We start from the raw sequence: 22,014 nt of genomic DNA, 5'->3' as shown, positions 1-22,014 counted from the left end.
AAAGAGAAAAAATTGGAAACTAAAAATTAAATATCTGTAAACGTTAAATTTAAATGTCTTCGGAATGTCAAGGTTTGCTTACAATTTGCTGACAATTTGCCGTTAAACTTCCCTGCGCAGATCTTGATCGGTTTTTGCGGACAATTTGACGTGAAACATATTAGCAAGCTTTGCTCGGGTTTTGCCACTAATTTGTTGTCAGGTTATGTCAGCAAAGTTTGCTTACAATTTGTCGTCAATTTGCCGTTAGATTACACGCGCGCAGATCTTGCTTGGTTTTTGCCGACAATTTGATGTCAAGCATATTAGCAAGCTTTGCTCGCTTTTTGCTGCCAATTTGCTGTCAGGTTTTGCCAACAAGCTTTGCTCGGTTTTTGCTGCCAATTTGCTATCAAAATTTGTAATAGCAACTTTTGTACGCAAATTATGGCCTTTTTAGTGACAAGAATTTGTAGCAAGCCCTTAGCAAAATCTGTTCGAGCAGACTTGGCTGACTGGGAGGTTATCTTATTTTAACCTAACCTAACCTAGACAATATAATATCTTAATAATAATGTATAATATCTTGAAAACAATTCATTTTCAAAGAAATGTCGAAAATAAAAGTTGTAGGGTTTAAAGAGGGAAAAAAATAGAGATATTTGAACTTCAGGTGTATGTGCTAAGGCCATGTAAAGGTCAATCTAACTTTCCTAAATAAAACTATCTTAATTTATCTATATAAATCGATTCCTCACAATATATTCCACTTAAAAAATTATAAGGGTAGAATAGGCAAAAATTGAATAGTTTGCGAGATATTTTATGTGTGTGTGTGTTGTGTTTTAGGTTGACATAATTTTATATAAACTATAAAAAATATCTCGTAAAATATTTATTTTTTGATTATCTTACCTTGATACTTTTATGTACAGAATAATGAGGGGAATCAAAAAAATATGAGTTTAATCGAGTTCAGAAAAATTATAAATTTACAACGAGTAGCTACATTTTTTTTTTAAACAATTATGTATTTTTTTTACAGCAATTAATTCCTCTTATTCTATGTATAAAAGTATTAAAGTAAGATAATCGAAAAACTAGATGAACGTTCACATGTTTTTAGCATCTACATCCGAGGTCAAACTAATATTTCTATCTTTTTTTCTCCTCTAACAAATCTTACAACTTTGAATTTTTTTTTTTAATGTATTGTATACACTAGTGGTGTTGTGATTATAAATATTTGAAACCAATATATTCATTCCAACAAAATCAGAAATATATTATTGACATACATTTACTGATAGAATACAATTTAAAATAGCGAGAAAAGAAAGCTAGAGAAATACAGAAGAAAATGTGACTTAATTCTACATTAAGATTTTGTCCCAATAATATTTTTTGTTTTAAGATTTCTTATTTTATAAATATATAGCCATTTATCTGAATTATTAAACTGAAATTTAGACTGACCCAATATGTATATAAAACTAAAATAATATTTTGAGATTAATATTTTGAAATTAATATTTGAACGAAAATAATATTTTGAAATTATATGTAAATAGAAATACACATGTGTGTATTCTTTTTGTGTAAAGCATGCCTCAAAATAAATAAATTGTCTTACAGACACGATTGTAGACAAGATAAGCAGCGGTGGACTCAAGACCAACAATGTAGATCTCGATGATGATGAAGATGGTGATATTGATTCTGCTCAGGATCTTGAAGGTTCGGCTGATCAACCTTTAGATTTTTAGATTTCCTAATACATTTTCCAGGGAGCGGCAACAAGTAATAGAAATATAGCATCTTAACCGATAAAAGCAAAAATCAATCATACTATTAAAGAAAAGATACGCGCATTCAGTCCATGTCGTCCATTATCTTCGTGAATAGCCATTGTAATCGGAATGTTCTCCATATCATCATCGGCCGTCTGTCAATCCTATGGAAATTCATGCGTGATAAATGAAACGTGAGCCTAAGTGAATTCTGAGAACAACGAAAAACACGACGATTAATTATGAGAAAGACGGATTTGAAGCAAATCGCATTGAACAGACAGCGATCATTATTGAATTGTAATGATTTCAATTCTACTTCATTCTAGTTAGAAAATCTCAACGTCATTCACGTTACTGTAGCAAATGTCTTACCTGTCGCAATAATAAATAATCGCGCATTTTGTAAACGACATTTGAAAAATACGAGTGTACGCAAGTCATAGACTTTATATACATGGAGAGAGAGAGATAGATAGAGAAAGAGAGAGAGAGATAAGGAAGAAAGAAACAAGAAAAGAAAAGAAAGAAAGGAGAAAATAAGAGGATGAAGAATAAGGGTTAGATTAGATTAAGTTAAGTTAGGATTAGGAAAAGTAAGAGAGGGTATTTTTTATCTTTTCTTTTACCAACGAAAGCTTATGCTAGAAATATCCTATTAAAATTGGCTGACAATTTCACATATATCGTATTGTCAATGTTTATTGCTGTACAGTGCGCGTCAACGATTCTATCCTAGGCAAGGCAAGGGGAGCGTAGAAGTGGCCAATTAGTCGACAGCGTGGCAGTGGCTGATTGGCCAGTTCTACGTTCCCCTTGCCCCGCGTAGGACAGGATCGTTGACGCATACTGTACAATCATGCATTGCGCCCACGTTTGCGCAATAATCTCATTTCAATGATAAGATATTAATTTTTACTCAAGTCGATTACACAATACAAGTATACACAATAGTGAATTTTCACTAAACTATCCACACTCTTGATGTAGTCCCAAATCACATCGTTGTCATTTTGAAAATAATACAAAGCTTTTAAATTTGTTTTCAATAAATTGTAAAATTAGTTTACTATAATGAGAGTTATATTATAATGCGATAGGCGCAGCTATATATTTTTAGTCAGAAGCATATTAGAAACTTAGTCTGAAAACATTAAAATGACACTGCTGTGTACAGATTTTTATATGTTAGATTAAAGGCTACTGTACACAGGACGCGACAACGCGTTCCGCGCGGCGGAAGCTGACGCGATAGCCAATACAAAAGTTGAATTGAGTTCAATTTTGACGCGCGGTGGATGTTATGTATCTGCTGATTAGCTATCGCGTCAGCTTCCGCCGCGCGGAATGCGTTGCCGCGTCCTGTGTGCAGTAGCCTTAAGTGATGCTAAAAGTGATGCAACTATTTTAAAGTGAACAGAATATATAACTATATTAAACTATATATATTAATGTTATACCTACTTATAAACTTATCATCAGATAGCACAAAACATCCTCAGAATCATTCTAAATATGTCCAGGATGATTCAAGACATTTGTGTAGAACATTTTAAGATATCATTATAAATATATTTTATAAAAATATTTAATATGCAGACATAATTACTTTCTGTTATATAGGATATTTAATATATAATTTAGAAATTTTACATTATAATAAAGTATAAATGTGTATATATATGTCTCATAAATGCTCATTGAATAATTACTATGTTTGTGGAATATCTATTCTATTATATTGAATGTTCTTTAGATTTCCAGAGGATATCTACATATGTTATTTGAGAACTAATTCGTACTATAATTAAAAGATTGATTTATACTATCATCTTTCTTATAAAATCTTTTCGAGACTTTAATATATTTATCTTATTATATTTAGTTGATAGATTTTGTACTTTTCAGAAAATTTTTTATTAATTTTTTATGTAAGAATTTTTAATCAACTGAGTAATTCTCACATTTGTGTAATAATCTTTAATAGACAATTTTGCGATCTGTATTTCTGCAAAAATTGGATAATCTTATTATATATGTTCCTTTGCTGTTACAGGGTATAATCAAACCTAACCTAACTAATTCATATTCAATTTTTCACTATAAAATTTGATATACAACTTTAAAGGACGAGACTACTCGACATAAGTCCAAAGTATATCTCCTTTTTATCTCAATTAAATTTCTAACATAATCCCAACAAGAGATTCAGAATATTAAACTTTATTATTTAAAATTAAGTTAGTTTATTAGAAATTTTTTTTAAATTGACAAAAAAGATATATACTTTTTCTTATATCAGTATTTGTACTTAGTAAACTATATCTATGATGAGAAATTGAATACGAATTAGTTAAGTTTGGTGTCACCATATAGCGGCAAATGAAGGGGGAACACATCTATAATAATATTATATACATATAAACGTCTAATAGTTATCTTGCCGATCTGTCATATTTAACTTAAGATGAATTTACTTTAGGTCATATTTAACTTAAGGTGAATTTACTTTACTTTAGCTTACACAACATGGATAATTTTCATTTCGACATATATTATATATATATAGAGGATACGTTCATAAATAATACACCACCAATAATACAATTTAAATTTTGTATTTCTCTTGGATTCTAATATATAATTTTGAAATTTCATATTTATTTCTGCATTATCTTTTCCTATTCGTGTGTTTATATTTTTTGTTTACATTTATTTTCCAAGTATATTTTTTGTTTACATTTACGAGGTCACCTTTTTAAATAATCTTTAGAAAGTTTTAGCCGTCGCTCATTATTTATTAAAAAGTTATTAACAAAAAAAGTTTAATGAATAAAATATAATTTTCGACACCATGTATGTTTAAGAAGAAATATATTTAATAAAATACATGTTCGTATGTAACTTCGCTTCGTTTTGTAAAGTGCAGTAGGCGCCAGTAATGCCTTAACATATGAAATTGGTCACATTCGGGGGTAGTAATAACTAAACGCATCTCATCAAGCTATTCATGAATCATGACTGTTAATTTCGAAAAGGAACCGACAACATTATTTTGGAATTGTGTCCACACACATCTGTTTAACAGTTTTAAATGCAATTTATAATAGATTGTAGGCATAATTTCAAAACAAATATTGTCGGTTCCTTTTCTAACTAACAGTCATGATGCATGAATAGCTTGATGAGATGCGTTTAGTTATTACTAGCCCCGAATGTGACCAATTTCATATGTTAAAGCATTATTGGCGCCTACTGTACATGTGTGGACACCATCGACCTCTATAGGTGGACCCCACCTTGCCTACACGGAAGAGCTCCACTTCCGGAAGATATAACATAATCCAATCTATGCCTGAGGGATGGGATATATCTCGCGCATCGCATAAAAAGTTGCAGAAGATCCCGCACAAACCTTATAGAAAAATGATTTCAGTGAAATTGTCTAAAAGTTAAATATGTTTCAGTTTATAATTTCCTGATCAAAAATTCCAATGATCACAAAAATTTCAAAAATAGACAAATTTTTTGTTACAAACGTTCGAAACAGACAATATTAAATTCGCGTACACTGGAGATGTGTTGACTAGTTCGACATATGGATAGAAATATGCGTGTATGTTGTATTCGCATGTATGTGTATATGTGTATATGTCACAACAGAAATAAGGACCTCATAGTTCGTCGTTTCCGTAGTATTTATTGACTCCAGACTTTTCTAGCTTTGCATTACTTGATAATATAAAAGATAGAAACAAGAAGATGAGAAGTCATTGAGTAATGCTCTAAGAGTGAAGAACAACAGCATAGTAATACACGTGAATCTAATATTGTCCGTCTCGAGCGCCTGTAATAAAAAAATCTGTCCGTTTTTGAAGGTCAAAAGGTGCCAATTGGCACTTTTAATCAAGAGATTATAAATTAAAACATCAACTTTTAGGCAATTTCACTGACGCCACTTTTTCATAAGATTTGTCCTTTATCTATGTGAAACAAGATATGTCCCATACCTCGGACACGAGATGGTTAGTCTTTTTTTGGGTAGGAGTGCAGGGAAAGGAGCGAAACTCCTCCCGCGCCTAAGTGTTTACTTAAAGAGTAAATGTAAACAAAAAATATAAACACACACATAGGATATAACGAAAAAATGATAGATGAAATTTTAAAATTACATACTTCAGGAACCAAGACGAAGTACTGCAAAATTCAAACGGTATATTACTTAGAAATATTATCTACATGTCGAAATGAAAATTATGTGTAATTTAAAGTAAACATTTACCAGAAATTTTAGCCGTCACTCGTTACAAAGATTTACCCTTTGCTCTCGGAGCCATTTCTGCTAGGTATCCCCTCAGAGGGGTCATCCGAGTGTAAAAAGTTAATAAAAGAAGTTTTGATAAATATTTACATGTAATCAGATTTTGCAAATGTCAATAACCGTGACATATGTTACAGAAATCATCTTTCTGAGTAACTCTCAAAAGGTTTTAGCCATCGCTCATTGTTTAAAAAAAAGTTATGAACCAAAAAAGGTGTTTATAAATCACACGTAATTTTTGAACACCATATACATAGATTAGGTTGTCTTGCAAAATACATGCATAAATGCAATGGGTTCCGCGCATGCATGGGTACTCTCCCCTATGGGGGGCTTTCGAGGAGACATAACCTAATCCAACCTGTGTCTGAGCTGGGATATACCTTGCTTCGTATAGAAAATTACAAAATCATATGGAACTATAGAATAGATCTTGCTTCGCATTGGAATCATAAGCTATAACTATGCCAAAAAATTTAATGTTAAAAAATTCATCAGTACGTTTATCGGATGAAAAATTCATCGTTCCATGATTCCAAATGGATTTGAAACTTTTTATACAAAGCAAGATATATCTCCTCACACTTCAGATACAAGTTGAGTTAGATTAAATTTTGCGAAATAGAGCCTCTCCTAGGGGGAGAGAAACCATTGTGTCCACGTATGTACTTGGTAAAATAGTTAGGCCCGGTTGCACCAACGTTATTTTAGCTTTAAGCGAGACTTAAATATATGTCTATCTTTATCTATCTTTCTAAATAAATAAAGACAGACATATATTTAAGTTTCGCTTAAACCTAAAATAATGTTGGTGCAACCGAGCCTTAGTCCTCTATGTTGTCAAAGACATACTTTTTGACAACATACTCAACAAGAAAAATTATTGTAATTTTCTATGCGAAGCAAGGTATATCCCACACCTCAGATGGGTTAAGTTAGGTTATATCTTTTCCAAATGGAATCCTCGTAGGGGAGACGAAACTGTCCATGTATGTACATTTCACCTTAACTCTTGCAGAGTGAATTTCGCTTTATCTTGCAAAGTACATGCATGGACGCGATGGGTTTCGCCTCTCTGGAGTACCCCCACTTCCGAAAGATATAACCTAACCCAAACCTATTTCTGATTCGCAATTAAAATTTGATTTAAATTAGAAATAGATTTGGATTAGGTTGTATTCCGGAAGTGAAGCCCTCGCAGGAGAGCGGAATTCATTGTATCTACGCACGTATTTTGCAATCCTTTTTTTTGTTCAAAGGAAAGCAAAATACATTACGTACACCCCCGACGCATTCGGCGTGTCGGAGGTAGTGTGGGACTCCTCGGCACTTAAGGGACAGCCTAATGACGTTCCCCAGAAGCGCAATGCCAAGTATACCCACTAAAACTCCCCTTATCTGCCATCAATCCATTTTAACCGGATTCTGAAAACCGCTATTGCAACACTTTCAAGATGACTCAGTCTGGGTGCACCCATTGGGCGTCCTTCTTAGGATGGGAGGCGAAACGTTCGCAAATTACTCATTTTCATTCGCGGACAAAATGCTCCCTCTCTCCTCTTCCTATAAAGGCTGTTCTTCCGAGTCCCACTCAAGGGGAAGATCGAAAGAGGAGTCGCCCTCCGTCAGTATCAGCCCATGATATTCGGAAGAATCCCGAATAATCCCCCAGATCGATCCCAACTTTTTCTTAGGAGACGGGGGAAAGAGGAGGCATCCCAGAGCTCAGCCGAAACGGATGCTCCCTCCTTTCTCACAACTCTCACCTTCTGCCGGGGCTCGAATTCCTACAGAGAATCGTATAGCGCTCCCAGTTCTCGTCAGTGGATCTTTTTCCAAAATGGAGGGAGGGTCCACATCCCCGAGCTGAACTCCCTTATTGAGGCGGAGGATTTGGAAGGACCCTTTTCCGGGTCTCTTTTCGGGCGGAGAGATCGGGAAGATCCTGATTTGGATCATTCTTTGCCTTGCCGCCAGTCTTCGTCGAGCGCCACGCCCCCTTACGGAGTACGCACATTGGGACACTTACAGTACGATCTATTTCGAGGTTTACACATACCGGAGCCGCGTAGTCAAGGGTCTAACCCTTATCGTCGAGCATTTATTACACCATTCTTTCTCTTCCGCCAGTTTTTTGGCGAATGCTGCCGACAGCCGAGTCCACATGGACCCAAACTCTTTAATCTCTTCAGGGATAAAGCACTTATCAATCCTTCGAAGGCACATATTCGCGTACTTCGAGGGTGATCTGCACCCCTTGATCTTTCACGAGCTGACGTATCTCTAGTATACTCATCTCTGGGCCCTCACTGGGCCCAGCATCTCAATAAACATTCCAATGAGAGACCACCTCAAGCGCAACCCTGAGACCCCAAGAACTGATAAGTCGAGCTCAGTTCGCTTGAGTTTAAGTACTTCGACCAATGTCATCTTCGTTCCCGGAAGGAGATTAATTAAGACCGAGATGCATGGTAGGACTTTGGATGTCTTCTGTCGCGGACCAGCAAACACTTTTACCTGCCTGTCCACAATTGGGCCCCCCTTCTTCTTCTTTTTTCCTCTTCTTATTCTTCCTCCCTTCTTCTCTGGTACTGTGGCCAGGAAGAGAGAGGGGATGAGCATCTTTAAGGCTCGGCTTAGGTTCACTCTTCCTTTTCTTCTTCTCCCTTACCATCGCTCACTCCTCCTCAAACCATTGCGGAAGAAGAACCTGGAATGGCAGTTTCAGAGGCCAAAGAAGAGACGGGGAGGGTAGGGAAATCCTGCTTTCCCATCCTACCTCTCCTACGCTTCCTGAGTTCTCTCTCTCTTGGGAGACTCAGAGCTGTTCAAGGTCGAATTGATCTTAGCGATTTCGTCCCCGAGCAACTCCTTCCCTCCAGATGCTCTAATAGATCCGCTATCTTCCTGATTTCCGGTGAATAGGCGGAGCAGAGGGTGAAGGAAGCCCTCTGGGAAGCTCGTCCTCTCGAGGCGCTCATAAGATTTGGTCCTTCTCTGGGAGGACAAGTCTTCCACCTCGATCTTCATCCGGGACTCACCACTCCCACTTGGAGCAAGGTTACCAAACAAAGGCATGATGTCCTGAGAGAGAGCACTTTCGCTTGCCCATCCACAATTGGGTCCCATTCCTCTTCTTTTTCTTTCTCTTCTTACTCCTTTTCCTCCTTCTCTATCCTCCCGTCCTCCAACTCCATTTGGAAAGCGCAGATTTAATTCCACGCCTCTTTTTCTCTTTTCTTCATCAAGGTCTCAGGACCCTCTCAAGCTGGTGAATTTTAGCCAGCGAGAGAGGTTGACCATTCTTGAACAAGGTTTGCGCGATGCTCGAGTTGGCGTGCCACCGCGACGGACTCTCGCAACACTTTTTGATGTGTGCCCTTCAAATACAGAGCTCTTTCGGCCATATTGTCTACTTGGGACATTGTAGCTTGTAATATATCTATCAAATAGGAAACAGAGTAATACTCCAAATCCCGGGAGAAGGATTCTGCGGAGGGGACCCCCCTCTCCGAAGTCCTCAAATTTCAAGATGAACCTTGTCAAGATATCTTTCGCGGCACGGATCTTCTCGTTCCTTTTGAGGTTCGATTTCCTACTTATTCGGTCAATGCCGACCCTTTCATCGATGGTGATCGATCTGTCCCTTTTACGAGAAATCACTCTTTACCTTGGATCTCCCTATCTAGCGCCAAGGAGGAGGAGGATAGCATCTCCAATTTCGAGTCTTCCGAAATTTCGGAGGGGACGACCGAAGGTATAGTCTTATGTGAAGCGAACCTTAAACATAGGTTCCGTTTGGGAACCTATGTTTAAGGTTCCTGCTCGTTCCATACTTGGGCGGAGCTAATCTCTTTACCGAATACAAAAATTAGAATGCGAAAACGTGTTTATCCTCCGAAGTCCAATTGGATCTTCAGCCTCGGGATCACGGTCAGCCCTTTAGATGTTGATATCTGTGATCCGCCAATAATAACAGCTTTGTCTCCAGAGCTCACTGCAAACTCCGAAAGTAGTCCGATGCTTGATGATGATGCGAAAAGGACGGGATACTCCCACCACGAAATTTGGAGGCCGAAATCCGAGACCCTTGGGCTGGTAATGGACTTCTCTTTCTTAAACTTCATCCCATAAAAAACTAAGAATATGATTTCTGTCGGGATTTTTCTTCCCCTAGGGCATTCCGGCCAGAAGCTAACAGACTGCCCAGCCTGAGCTGTCTTTATCGAGATTTTCCTTCCTCTAGGTATGCTCTTAGATCCATGTCATGAGAGCTCACTCTCACCACAAAGTGGCGCAACAACGGTGGAGTAGCAAGACAACTAACTCATGTATATGTCCAAAAATTATGTGTGATTTATGAAATTTTTTGGTTCATAACTTTTTTAACAACAAGGGATAATTAAAACCTTTTTCGTTATTCAGAAAGGTGATTCTATAACATATGTTAAGGTCATTGGCATATTTGCGGACCCTAACTATGTGAATAGAACTTACCGAAGTTTTATATAAATGTGACTTAATTCTTTGAAATAATTGAAATGTTTGGAGTTCTAATATGTTTATATTATGCTCATTAAAGAATACAACTCCTAGCCTTGTTTATTTATATTTTATAATATTTAGTATACTTTCCGTGTTTGTACTTTTAATATAAAGAAAGAGAGAGGAAATCTTATCATAAAATAAACGTATTATAAGCAACGTTAAACCTTTATTATAAAATAAACACGTGAGCAAAGGGGAGACTTCATTCCATCCCGAAAAGGATTAACGTCTCAAATCTAATTTTGATTTAACAATGAGAAATAAATCAATTTAAATTAGGTTAGTCCTTTTCGAGAGGGACCGCCCATGCATTAATGTTATTTACCGAATTTTTGTACATTTTTTAACAGATATACATATATCTATATATACCAGTTACTGTCTTTAATTGCACCTAACTTTGTAATAAACAACGAGCGACGGTAAAACTTTTTGCAAGTTAGTCAGAATGATGTTCTCCACAATATATGTCAAAGTTATTGAAATCGGTGAAATTGCTCTTAATGGATTATCATTTATATTATAATACATTTATCAACAATAACAATACATAAAAATATAGTTTGAGTCAAAAATTAGATTTAACTTGATAGAATAGTAAAAAAGACTTAGCTTAAATTTCTAAAAAAGTAACAAAAACTTAAATGTACACTCGTCAACAAAATTATCGCATAGGTAATTTCATGCCAAATTTTCGCATAATCAAATAAATATAACCCCTATTTGAAAATTTTTTTGTTTCATTCTCAAGCTTAAAGCCTCTATTTTAAAAATCATTTGTCAGATTTAGAATTTATCCTCCCCCCTTCTCGTCATCTCCTTAAAAGTAAGGACGTGTTTCGACTCCAAAAAATTGCATAATTTGACGCATTCCACGGGGTGGAATAAATTTTTTTTCGCAAATTTCATGATAGTTCTCGTAAAATATGGACTTTTATGTGTGAATTGAAAAAAAATGAAGTTTGTACGATTTTTTTCGTGGAATTACGACACATTAAAGTTACCTATACATTTTTTGTTCATTTACCGCCAACATTAGCATTACCTGATGCGTACCATAAGGAGGTTGCTAGTCGGATTTGGAGCATCGTGTGTGCGTGCATGCGTGTGTGTGTGTGTGTGTGTGTGTGTGTGTGTGTGTGAGTGTGTGAGTGAGTGTGTGTGTGTTGGAGGACGGGAATATGGAAATGATCACAGTGCTAAATCGAATATGAGAGCCTGCAACAATATGAGCGTCTGCAAGAGATTATCCGAAGACAAGGCGGCAATACACAGTTTTAATGTGAACATTTCTACACTCCGTCCTCCAATACACACACACACACACACACACACACACACACAGATATATACAGGGTGAGCCATTTTAAGTTACCCACCCCAATAACTTTTTCATTTTTGAATGTACAACAAAATGTTTCAAATAAAAGTTGCTTGACTTCGAAGGGGACAGAAGATGGTGGCAAAAATTTGACCTTGGATAGTTTGAAGGTCACATAAAGGTCACCTTCAATTTCTTAAATGGAACATACTATTTTTCATTGCATATTCTTGTAGCTTATCTCGAGAGCTTTCCAAAACACTAGAATTAAGTACCTTTTCGTTAAGTACTTTTTTAGTTATGAGGCTTGAAATAATTTCTTAATTTTACATAAACCGTAAAATATCTTGTAAAATATTCATTTTTCGATTATCTTACCTTAATACTTTTATGTACAAAATAATGAGAGGAATCAATTGGTGTAAAGAAAGAACATAATTGTTTCGAAAAAAAAATGTAATTGTTAATTGCAAATTACATTATTTTTCCGAAAAAACGGAAATTGACCTTCAAATGACCTTGAAAATGACCTTTAATGTCGAATCCAAGGTCACTATTAGATAGTCCCCTTTGTTCCCTACAACTTTTATCCAAGTCGTTTTCCTTCAAACGATCTTGAAAAGTTATGAGGGTGGAACTTTTGAAATGGGACACCCTGTATATATAGGGTGATTCAAAACAACCTGATGTCTTTGAAATATGATATTCTCGAACGAATTCTAAGACTATTTTTCCTCTTGAAAAATTTTGTCCAAAGCTTAATTTTTGAGTTATAATAGAAAATAGTTGGCTACTCACGAGTCCGATACAACGGACAGGCAGAGACGGCGCAACGCGTCACGAGACAAATGCTCTGCCGTTTCCCCAGACAGTCAATTTTATTGCACAATATTTGATCCTTTGAAGTGTATTAAATTATTATTGCAGTTTCTACAATATTCTTCAATATTTAACAATATTATTACCGTCTAGGAGGGATATAATGTAACGCTTAAGAATAAAATATTCAAATGCGAAATTACATAAAGTAACAAATAAACTGGAAATGGACGAATGAAAAACAAAATAGTAATTGCAATTTGATTAAATATTCTTATCTTTAAGAAAACTGACGAATTTTATTTCTTTCTGGAGATCATTTATCTTATAAATAACAGCTTCTAAATTTCACTTGACTTTACACAATAAAAATATTACTATTTTAATAATCTTTATTATTACTTGCAAATATTTACTTCCGTACAAATTAAGACATAAAATTACACGATAAATAGCGATTAAAAGTCTCCATTTTTCACTTTCTCTCTCTCTCTCTCTCTCTCAATTATTTTATTCTTTATTTATTATTTTGCGTTTAAGAATGTTATGTTATGTTATGTTATGTTTATGTTTATGTTATGTTATGTTTGTTATTATTATTAGCATTTGTCTCGTGACGCGTTGCGTCGTCCCTGCCTGCTCGTTGTATCGGACTCGTGAGTAGCCAACTATTTTCTATCATAACTCAAAAATTAAGCTTTGGACAAAATGTTTCAAAAGGAAAAAGAGTCTTAGAATTCGTTCAAGAATATCATATTTCAAAGACATCAGGTTGTTTTGAATCACCCTGTATACAGGGTGAGTCAAAAGTATGTTTTAAAAATTTGTGAGCGTGTTCCTGGATAAAAAGGAAGAACAAATGTTCATATGAACATATGGTCGCAAATGCTTTGTTGTCGAGATAATGGACATAAATCAGCAGTATCAAATAATGCTTTATTTGAACATTTACAATTTTGTTATGACACGGCATCGAATTCTGCGACATTAAGTATGACATTCTGCTCACTTAGAAATAACTGCCTTTGCATTATATTTTATTGTATTATAACCAACCGTATTAGCAATCTAATATAAATATATAGACTGCGTCCAAGAAATTGTGTACTAAAAATCGTTTTGTCTTTGTTATTTATTAAAAAAACAGAACACACTCATAGCGCTAAAAGCATGTTTCCCGAACTATTCACAGAAATAAGCTATTGTGTATACTCATATTAATGATTATTCATTTTTAGTTAAAAGACGTCTCCAGAATGCGATTGTGTAACTTTTAATAACAATGCTGCTATCGCAAAGCCTATATCAGATTATGCATTGAAATTAAAGATTGAAGATTAAAATTTAATTAAACAAGATTAATTAAACAAGTAGTATATACCTTATGATTACTTTTGATAAATTTCGTTCAAATTTTTGGAGCTTGTAGTTTATGAAAACATTGAACAACAATAGATATTACTCTCTAGAAGCTACAGTTTAGTTTAAAAGTATTAAAAGTTGATAACTTTTAGGACCTTTTGCTAAAATTATCGTATTTGCAGTTCTTTGCGAGCTTTAACAAATGAAATATTCCAAAACTCACTACGTAGAAGTGTTTGAGTAAATATTTATTTTAAGTTACACAGCACGGAAATTTTTAATTTCGATATATATTATAGAGAATATATTTCTAAATAATACACTATTTGAATTTTGTGGTATTCTGTTTTGATTTCTATGATATGCAATTTTGAAATTTTATATTTGATGAAAAGATGATACAAATAAATATGAAATTCAAACAGAGTATTACTTAGGAATATATTTTCTATAATATATGTCGAAATAAAAATTATCCGTGCTGTGATGTGATTAAAATAAGCATTTGCTAGCGTTTGCAATTCGAATCTCACTCAGACTTTCCCAATCACTTGTCTATAGAGTCTAAATGATTGCCTAATCATTAATGATTATAGTTCTATTAGCTGCATTTTAGCTCCATTTTAGGTATAGAATAAGATTAAAAGAGAGATTATAGATAAAAATTAGCTGTTACTCTCAGCGTTCGGACACTAGCGTATATTCTAAGTAAATTGGTTAGCTATATATATCAGAATAAAATATCTCATAAATCACACACACACACACACACACACACACACACACACACACACACACAAACATTCAATTTTTAGCCATTTTATCTTCATAACTTCTTATGTAGAATGTTACAAAGAATCTATTAGGAGTATAACTAAGTTTCCACCGCTCATAATTAGATGGCTCCAGCTGCAAATGTAATGAAATTAGGCATTTGTACAATAAAATTGAGTGCGCAAAGATTCATTTTTTGTGAAAGAGATATTTTTTGAATCGATTTAAAATGAAACATGATAAGTTTTTTTTTGGACATGTACTTCTTGACTACTTTGATTTAAATAAAACTGCAGCTGAAGCTTATCGATTGATTTCTGAAACAGTCACGGCTGATCGCTACCAACAACAATCATACCGATTGAACGATGAATTTATGCGAAAAAGGCCAGTAATCGACGTAAAGTGATTCTTTTGCATGACAACGTGCGACTTCATATTGCAAGAATCGTAAAACAAACACTATTGGAGCTCGAATGCGAAGTTCTCCCGCACCAGTCTATTTTCCAGACTTGGCCCCATCGGATTACCATCTTTTCCGATCAATGCAACACGCGCTCGCCGATACACACTTCTCCAATTACGAAGAAGTCCAAAAATGAATCGATCAATGGATTGCTTCAAAAAACAAGTCGTTCTATCGTCGCGGAATCTAACTTTTGCAAAAAAGGTGGGAAAAAGTTATAGAAAACAATGGATTATATTTTGATTAATATATTAATTCATTTTCTTATTAAAATAAATGCATTTTTCAAGTGAAAAACGGCGAACTTAGTTATATACCTAATATTTATATAATCTAACAACTATAAGATAGTTTTATTTATAAAGATTAATCCTCCTAAATATGTGATATCTTTCTATAAAAAAATTTCATTCGATCCATTTTATGTTCCCCTTGAAATCCTGCAATTTTTTTTATCTAAAACATTTTTTTTTTTAAATCAAAAACAAAAATCTTAGAGATGATTGATTAAAATGAGAACATCTTATATACATATATATATGTATGTATGTATGTATGTATGTATGTATGTATGTATATACTCAGATAACCAAATCTGTTAGAACAGATTTTCGTCAAATGCCCATTACAAATTTTAAAGGCAGAAAGATTACAGTTTGTATAAAGAAACTGATTCGATTATATTGCCAGCATGTCAGCAGAAATACAACAAAATCTGTTCACATGACTAAACAAAAGATTGTCAACAGAAACAAGCAGAACTTGTTGATATAACTGACGGCAGATTGATAGCAGAAATTGAACAGGATCTGTGCGGCGCAGTTTGACAACAGATTGTCGGCAGAAACCAAGCAGGATCTGCGCAATGAAATTTGATATCAAATTCTCGGCAAATATCGAGTAGAGCCTGCTGATATAACTGACGGCAGATTGATGGCAGAAATTGAACAGGATCTGTGAGGCGTAATTTGATAGCAAATTGATAACAAAAATCGAGCAGGATCTGCGCACACAATCTCTGATAGCAGATTGACTGCAGAAACGGAACAGAGTTTGCATGATTCGATAGTTCCTTCACTTACCGCTACGTGAGCTGTACTTTCTCATAATCTAATTTCTGTCAGAAATATATATAAAGTCGCGAATATGAATAAAAGACTAAAAATATAGTAATTATCCTTTTAATTTCTATCACTTTAATTTCTGATATCTGATACAAGCAGATGAGATTCAGAATATTAAACTGATTGGAATCAATATGATAAATGGAAAATTATTCATGTACTGCCTATTTGAGACATAAAGCAAGAATTTAATTCTAAATAAATTGCATCTCCAGTTTTACAAGTTACATTTACTTTTATCATTTACTTTATTATTAATTTAATTAAATTGAATTAGTCCTTCGCTATAAGAGATATAACTACGATATAACATATATTACATTAACATATATTACGATATAACATATGACATATATGTCATTTTAGAAGAAAATTGTAATTAATTTGCCGATAATATTCTTATTTAGCACCTGTAATAATCAATTTTGTTGCATTTATATAACATTAATAAAAGTAAGCGCAAATCTTGTGCAGTTTCTACTGTCAATTTGCCATCAGGTTGCATGCGCAGATTCTGCTCGGTTTCTGCTGGCAATCTAACATCTAATTGCATCGCGCAGATCCTGCTCGGTTTCTGCCGACAGTTTGTTGACAGGTTATGTTTTACAGACTCTGTCGCCAAAACAAAAGCTTAATGCGGACACAGATGGCTACGGGTCTGGTGTGGGATTCTGTTCGAATTTGCTGCTAATCTGCTGCCAACCTGCTAACATTTTGCTTACTGGGTATATATATATGTATATATATATTTTTTTAAGCCTTCTAAGTGTTTTTATTTTATTTATGTCCGTTTCTACCAACACGGTTTAAGAAACATAATTTCTAGTGACATTCGATTAACGTAAGTTAATCTGAATATTAAAGTGAATATTAAAGTCTGAATATTGGTTTTTACCAACTGTTTATTCAGGTTTAAATTGTTGAGTTTATATTGAATGGCCAATTTGACCATTTAGAAGTAGTGGAATTATGATTAAGAAATATAACTAGCATTTCCCATCATTTCAAACATGTCATATAATCTTACATCGTCATCTTCGGATGACGAAGATATAATCGAAAAATTAAATAAAAGAGAAAGAAAATTTAAACAACGTATTAATTATATTTTAATTATGTTATATTTTTTCGCACTTTTTACAACTAATAATTTCTATTAAATATTTAAACTTTATCTCAAATTATTTTTTAACTTTTTCTGTTCTTCTCTTTTTGGTAAATTCTATTCTCTTAATACATTCGATCTCGTTCAAGGCCCAAGAATAACAACAAACTTAAAAATATTTACAAATTCAAAGGTTAGGTGACAAGATACAATACCATTAGAGCCAGCATTATCAATCAATGTAGAAGTTTTAATAAGAGATTCTAGAGTTATGACATACAAATTATAAGTTGAGCTAAACGTCTATATTACAATGTTGGAAGAAAACAATCAGCATTAAATCCAAGTTTAATTTTAACGAAAGTTTCGCTAAACTGGAGATTACCCGACAAAAACAGTTACGTCACATCCACGTTGAATCCACATAATTTACGTGACCTACGTGGATAGATTTATCCACGAATCATCTACATAGATATAACTTTCTTTTTTTATCATTACATCGAAGTACTCTATTTTCGAAATGTCAATGTAGATTTTATGTCGATATTTCTGCTGAAATTATCATCAATCAATGTCTTGTAATACTACTAAAGTATTGTAATGTTCACAGATATTTTATTAACATTTCTCAATTGTAACTTTGTATCTGAAATATTTCAGAAAAAAAGTTTTATATTTGTATGTTTGGAAATATGTAATATTATATATTTAGAATGTGTTTTTTTGCTTTGCCGCTACGCGGTGCTACACCAAACTTAACTAACTCGTATTCAATTTTTCATCAAGAAATGTATATAAAGGATTAAGATACTAATATAAGATCCGAAATATATTTCTTCTTGTTGATTAGTTTAATTTCTAATAAATTGACTTAATTTAAAATAATTTGTTTAATAATCTGGATCCCTTGTTGGGATTCAGAATATTCAACAGATTATTTGAAATTAAACGGATAAATGGGAAATAGCCCATTTATTGCGTATATTAAAGTATTCTTGTTGCCGAGTGTATTTATATATTTTTAAAAATATTCAGGATATTCACATTTATCAGAAACGAAAAAAGTAATATGTCAAAAATTCGTAAAATTTTCACATGGATTTCCACATCCTATCCATGTAGATTCTAATACCGTTCTTGAGTGGATTATCCATTCGAATATCCAGGTGTATTCAATGATGTTAATTCACATGGTAACAACGTTGATTTCACGTACTGTTTTTATCGGATTGAATCGGGAGAAGATGGTAGAAATGGACATTAGTCAAATTCCAATGTTTAATCTTCAATCTTCAATGTATTATCTGATATGTTTTGTCTGTTTTTGACATGACAAAATATATACGCATGTAACATTAACGACATTATCATTAAATATATAGGATATTTAACGTACGGTGTCTCATCGAAAATATACAAGTCTCGTTAAATTGAACTAGAAAGATCATATTACATACATATTGCAAACAACTATGTACAATTTCGAGATATTAATTTTAAAAAATCGATCAATGAGCGCGTGATCCGCTAGACGCTAGATCATAAGATGTACGCTCTAGGCAATTTTTCGTTGTCATGTGACACTCGGCACGCCTATATACATCAATCACTCTCTATATAGGGTGATTCAAAACAACCTGATGTCTTTGAAATATAATATTCTTGAACGAATTCTAAGACTCTTTTTCCTTTTGAAAAATTTTGTTCAAAGCTTAATTTTTGAGTTATGATAGAAAATAGTTGGCTACTCACGAGTCCGATACAACGAGCAGGCAGGGACGGCGTAACGCGTCACCAGACAAATGCTAATAATAATAACAAACATAACATAACATAAACATAAACATAACATAACATTCTTAAAATAATAAATAAAGAATAAAATAATTGAGAGAGAGAGAGAGAGAGAGAGAGAAAGTGAGAAATGGGGACTTCTAATCGCTATTTATCGTGTAATTTTATGTCTTTGTACGGAAGTAAATATTTGCAAGTAATAATAAAGATTATTAAAATAGTAATATTTTTATTGTGTAAAGTCAAGTGAAATTTAGAAGCTGTTATTTATAAGATAAACGATCCCCAGAATGAAATAAAATTCGTCAGTTTTTTTAAAGATAAGAATTTTTAATCAAATTGCAATTACTATTTCGTTTTTCATTCGTCCATTTCCAGTTTATTTGTTACTTTATGTAATTTCCGCGTTTGAATATTTTATTCTTAAGCGTTACATTATAACCCTCCTAGACGGTAATAATATTGTTAAATATTGTGTAGAAACTGCAATAATAATTTAATACACTTCAAAGGATCAAATATTGTGCAATAAAATTGACTATCTGGGGAAACGGGAGAGCATTTATCTCGTGACGCGTTGCGCCGTCTCTGCCTGCCCGTTGTATCGCACTCGTGAGTAGCCAACTATTTTCTATTATAACTCAAAAATTAAGCTTTGGACAAAATTTTTCAAAAGGAAAAATAGTCTTAGAATTCGTTCGAGAATATCATATTTCAAAGAGATCAGGTTGTTTTGAATCACCCTGTATATCCAAACAAACTTGTATAACGCTTAAGTATATGCATAAAAAAATTAATTAGTCCAGAAAAATATGCATAAAATAAATCAATCCGTTTCTTTATGTTTATGTTTATGTGCTTATGAAAATTTGTTTGGATAGATCTTAAAAGTTACAAAATCTTGATACAGATATATAAGCTCTATGACGCTAGTAGATCTCGTGCAATCGTAATTCTGTGCAATATCTGATCAAATTTATGTAGGAAATATGCCCGAAAGTATGTGAGTGTGTGAGGGTTGCTGGATGAGCGAAGAAGGTAAGAAGTTTCGCTACAAATTGCATTATACACAGAGCAGAGAGTAATTTCCCTCTGATACAGACCATTGAATTACCTTTGTGCCTATCGAGGTACCTTCACGCACAACTAAAAATCTTTAAATAATATAATTACTTCACACATACATCATTACACAACACAAAACAAAGAAATTCTTGAAATGAGGCAAAGAAGGATTCTAAATTCGGAATAAGACGAGGTAATTTCGGAATTTACATAAAAATTACATTTAACCAAAAGATATAAGTGGATACTTTGCGCATCATTTTTAAGATTAATAATATATAACGTTATAACGTTGAAATATAATAAAATAGATGTAATACTAATTAAAACGATTTGTGTAATGCGACAGCCGAACGGAATCAAGTTGATTGAGAATAGAAAAAAAGGTGATCAAAAGTAAAATTATTCTACTACTGTTACGCTTGCACATGCTGAATTTATTTAATCCACACGAAGTAATTTTTCATTGTACTTGCTATTTCACTTTTGGCTATATTTTATTGAATACAATATAGAAAATCTTTCTTAAAAATTATTTTCTTATTTCATTTTTTTCGGCAGGTGTAATTGTTTTATCTTCTTTTTCTCATAGTCATCTGAATTATAAAGAAATTAGTGTAAGATATATGGAATAAATACGACCTATATTTCATGTACTCTCGTTAATGATCTACTTAATATTATAATGCAGTCAATCACACGATCGTAAAAGTAAGACGTCGAATTAATTATTAAGAGATTGCCTATAAAGAATTGCTTATAGAACTAACGTGAAATAATATATTATTATTATTATCCTATTATATATTATGCAACTCAATTCACAGAAATTACAATTCTTTAAATCACAATCAAGCAACATTAATCATGTGATGTTAAGAAGTTGTTTTTTACGAAATTAAAAAATATTTGACGTGATTTATCTGCATTTATCGTAACTATAAGTATTTTTACTTACGACTTTTACTTAAATAGTATATGGTATCATCATAGATATTAGAGCAACATGTAATCCGTAGGAAAAGAAAAGATCAATGTGATTATGTGAATATAGCCCTGACATTAGAAGGCAATTTGCGATTAGATAGCGCAGATTACACCTCTCATTTAGAAGGAAAATAAAATTTCATTTTGCAAGAGTCTTTTATATATGTATTTTATTTTGACACACACATTCCTTTTATAATATTATTCAGGGAAAATAATACACAAATCATATTAATAAGAGACAAAATAGTATACATATACTGAAGATTTGAGTGATACATGATAAAATACTTCATTATTTTTTTTCGATCAATACTTTATTGTTCTATCTTAATTTACAATATACAGTACAATAATTCTCTTGAGTTTATCATTTATTTTTATAAATTACATTTTTATATTTTTTTTCTTTATTTAAAGCTACTGTAATTATTGTCAGTTCATTCATAAATGATCATAATTCTTGTCTTAATAGACATAAATGTTAAATTTGTGCTAAAATATGTAGATAACGCTTCAAAGTATATTCAAATCTTTGAACAGTAACAAAACATCA

General features: G+C 33.1%; 1 protein-coding gene across 2 annotated transcripts in view; it reads left to right on the top strand.

Annotated features, from left to right (window-relative positions):
• The window catches only part of Cow (Proteoglycan Cow), a 319,843-nt gene that overhangs the window by 288,102 nt on the left and 9,727 nt on the right, over positions 1-22,014 (top strand). The window contains exon 10 of one of the 2 annotated variants that reach the window (XM_083088338.1): positions 1,615-21,613. The exons of the other annotated variant lie outside the window; for it this stretch is intronic. Within the exon in view, the coding sequence (XP_082944464.1) occupies positions 1,615-1,745 (131 nt within the window). The 3' untranslated portion in view covers positions 1,746-21,613. Of the gene's footprint in view, positions 1-1,614; positions 21,614-22,014 lie in introns of those variants that run through there. 2 annotated transcript variants of the gene reach the window in all.

The sequence above is a fragment of the Camponotus vicinus genome, unplaced genomic scaffold, assembly GCF_025532165.1.
Source record: "Camponotus vicinus isolate PSW18456_S1 unplaced genomic scaffold, iyCamVici1.0 SCAF_14, whole genome shotgun sequence".
NCBI lineage: Eukaryota > Metazoa > Arthropoda > Insecta > Hymenoptera > Formicidae > Camponotus > Camponotus vicinus.
The sequence above is the reverse complement of the archived record's forward strand: the minus strand, read 5'-3'. Positions and strand labels throughout refer to the sequence as shown.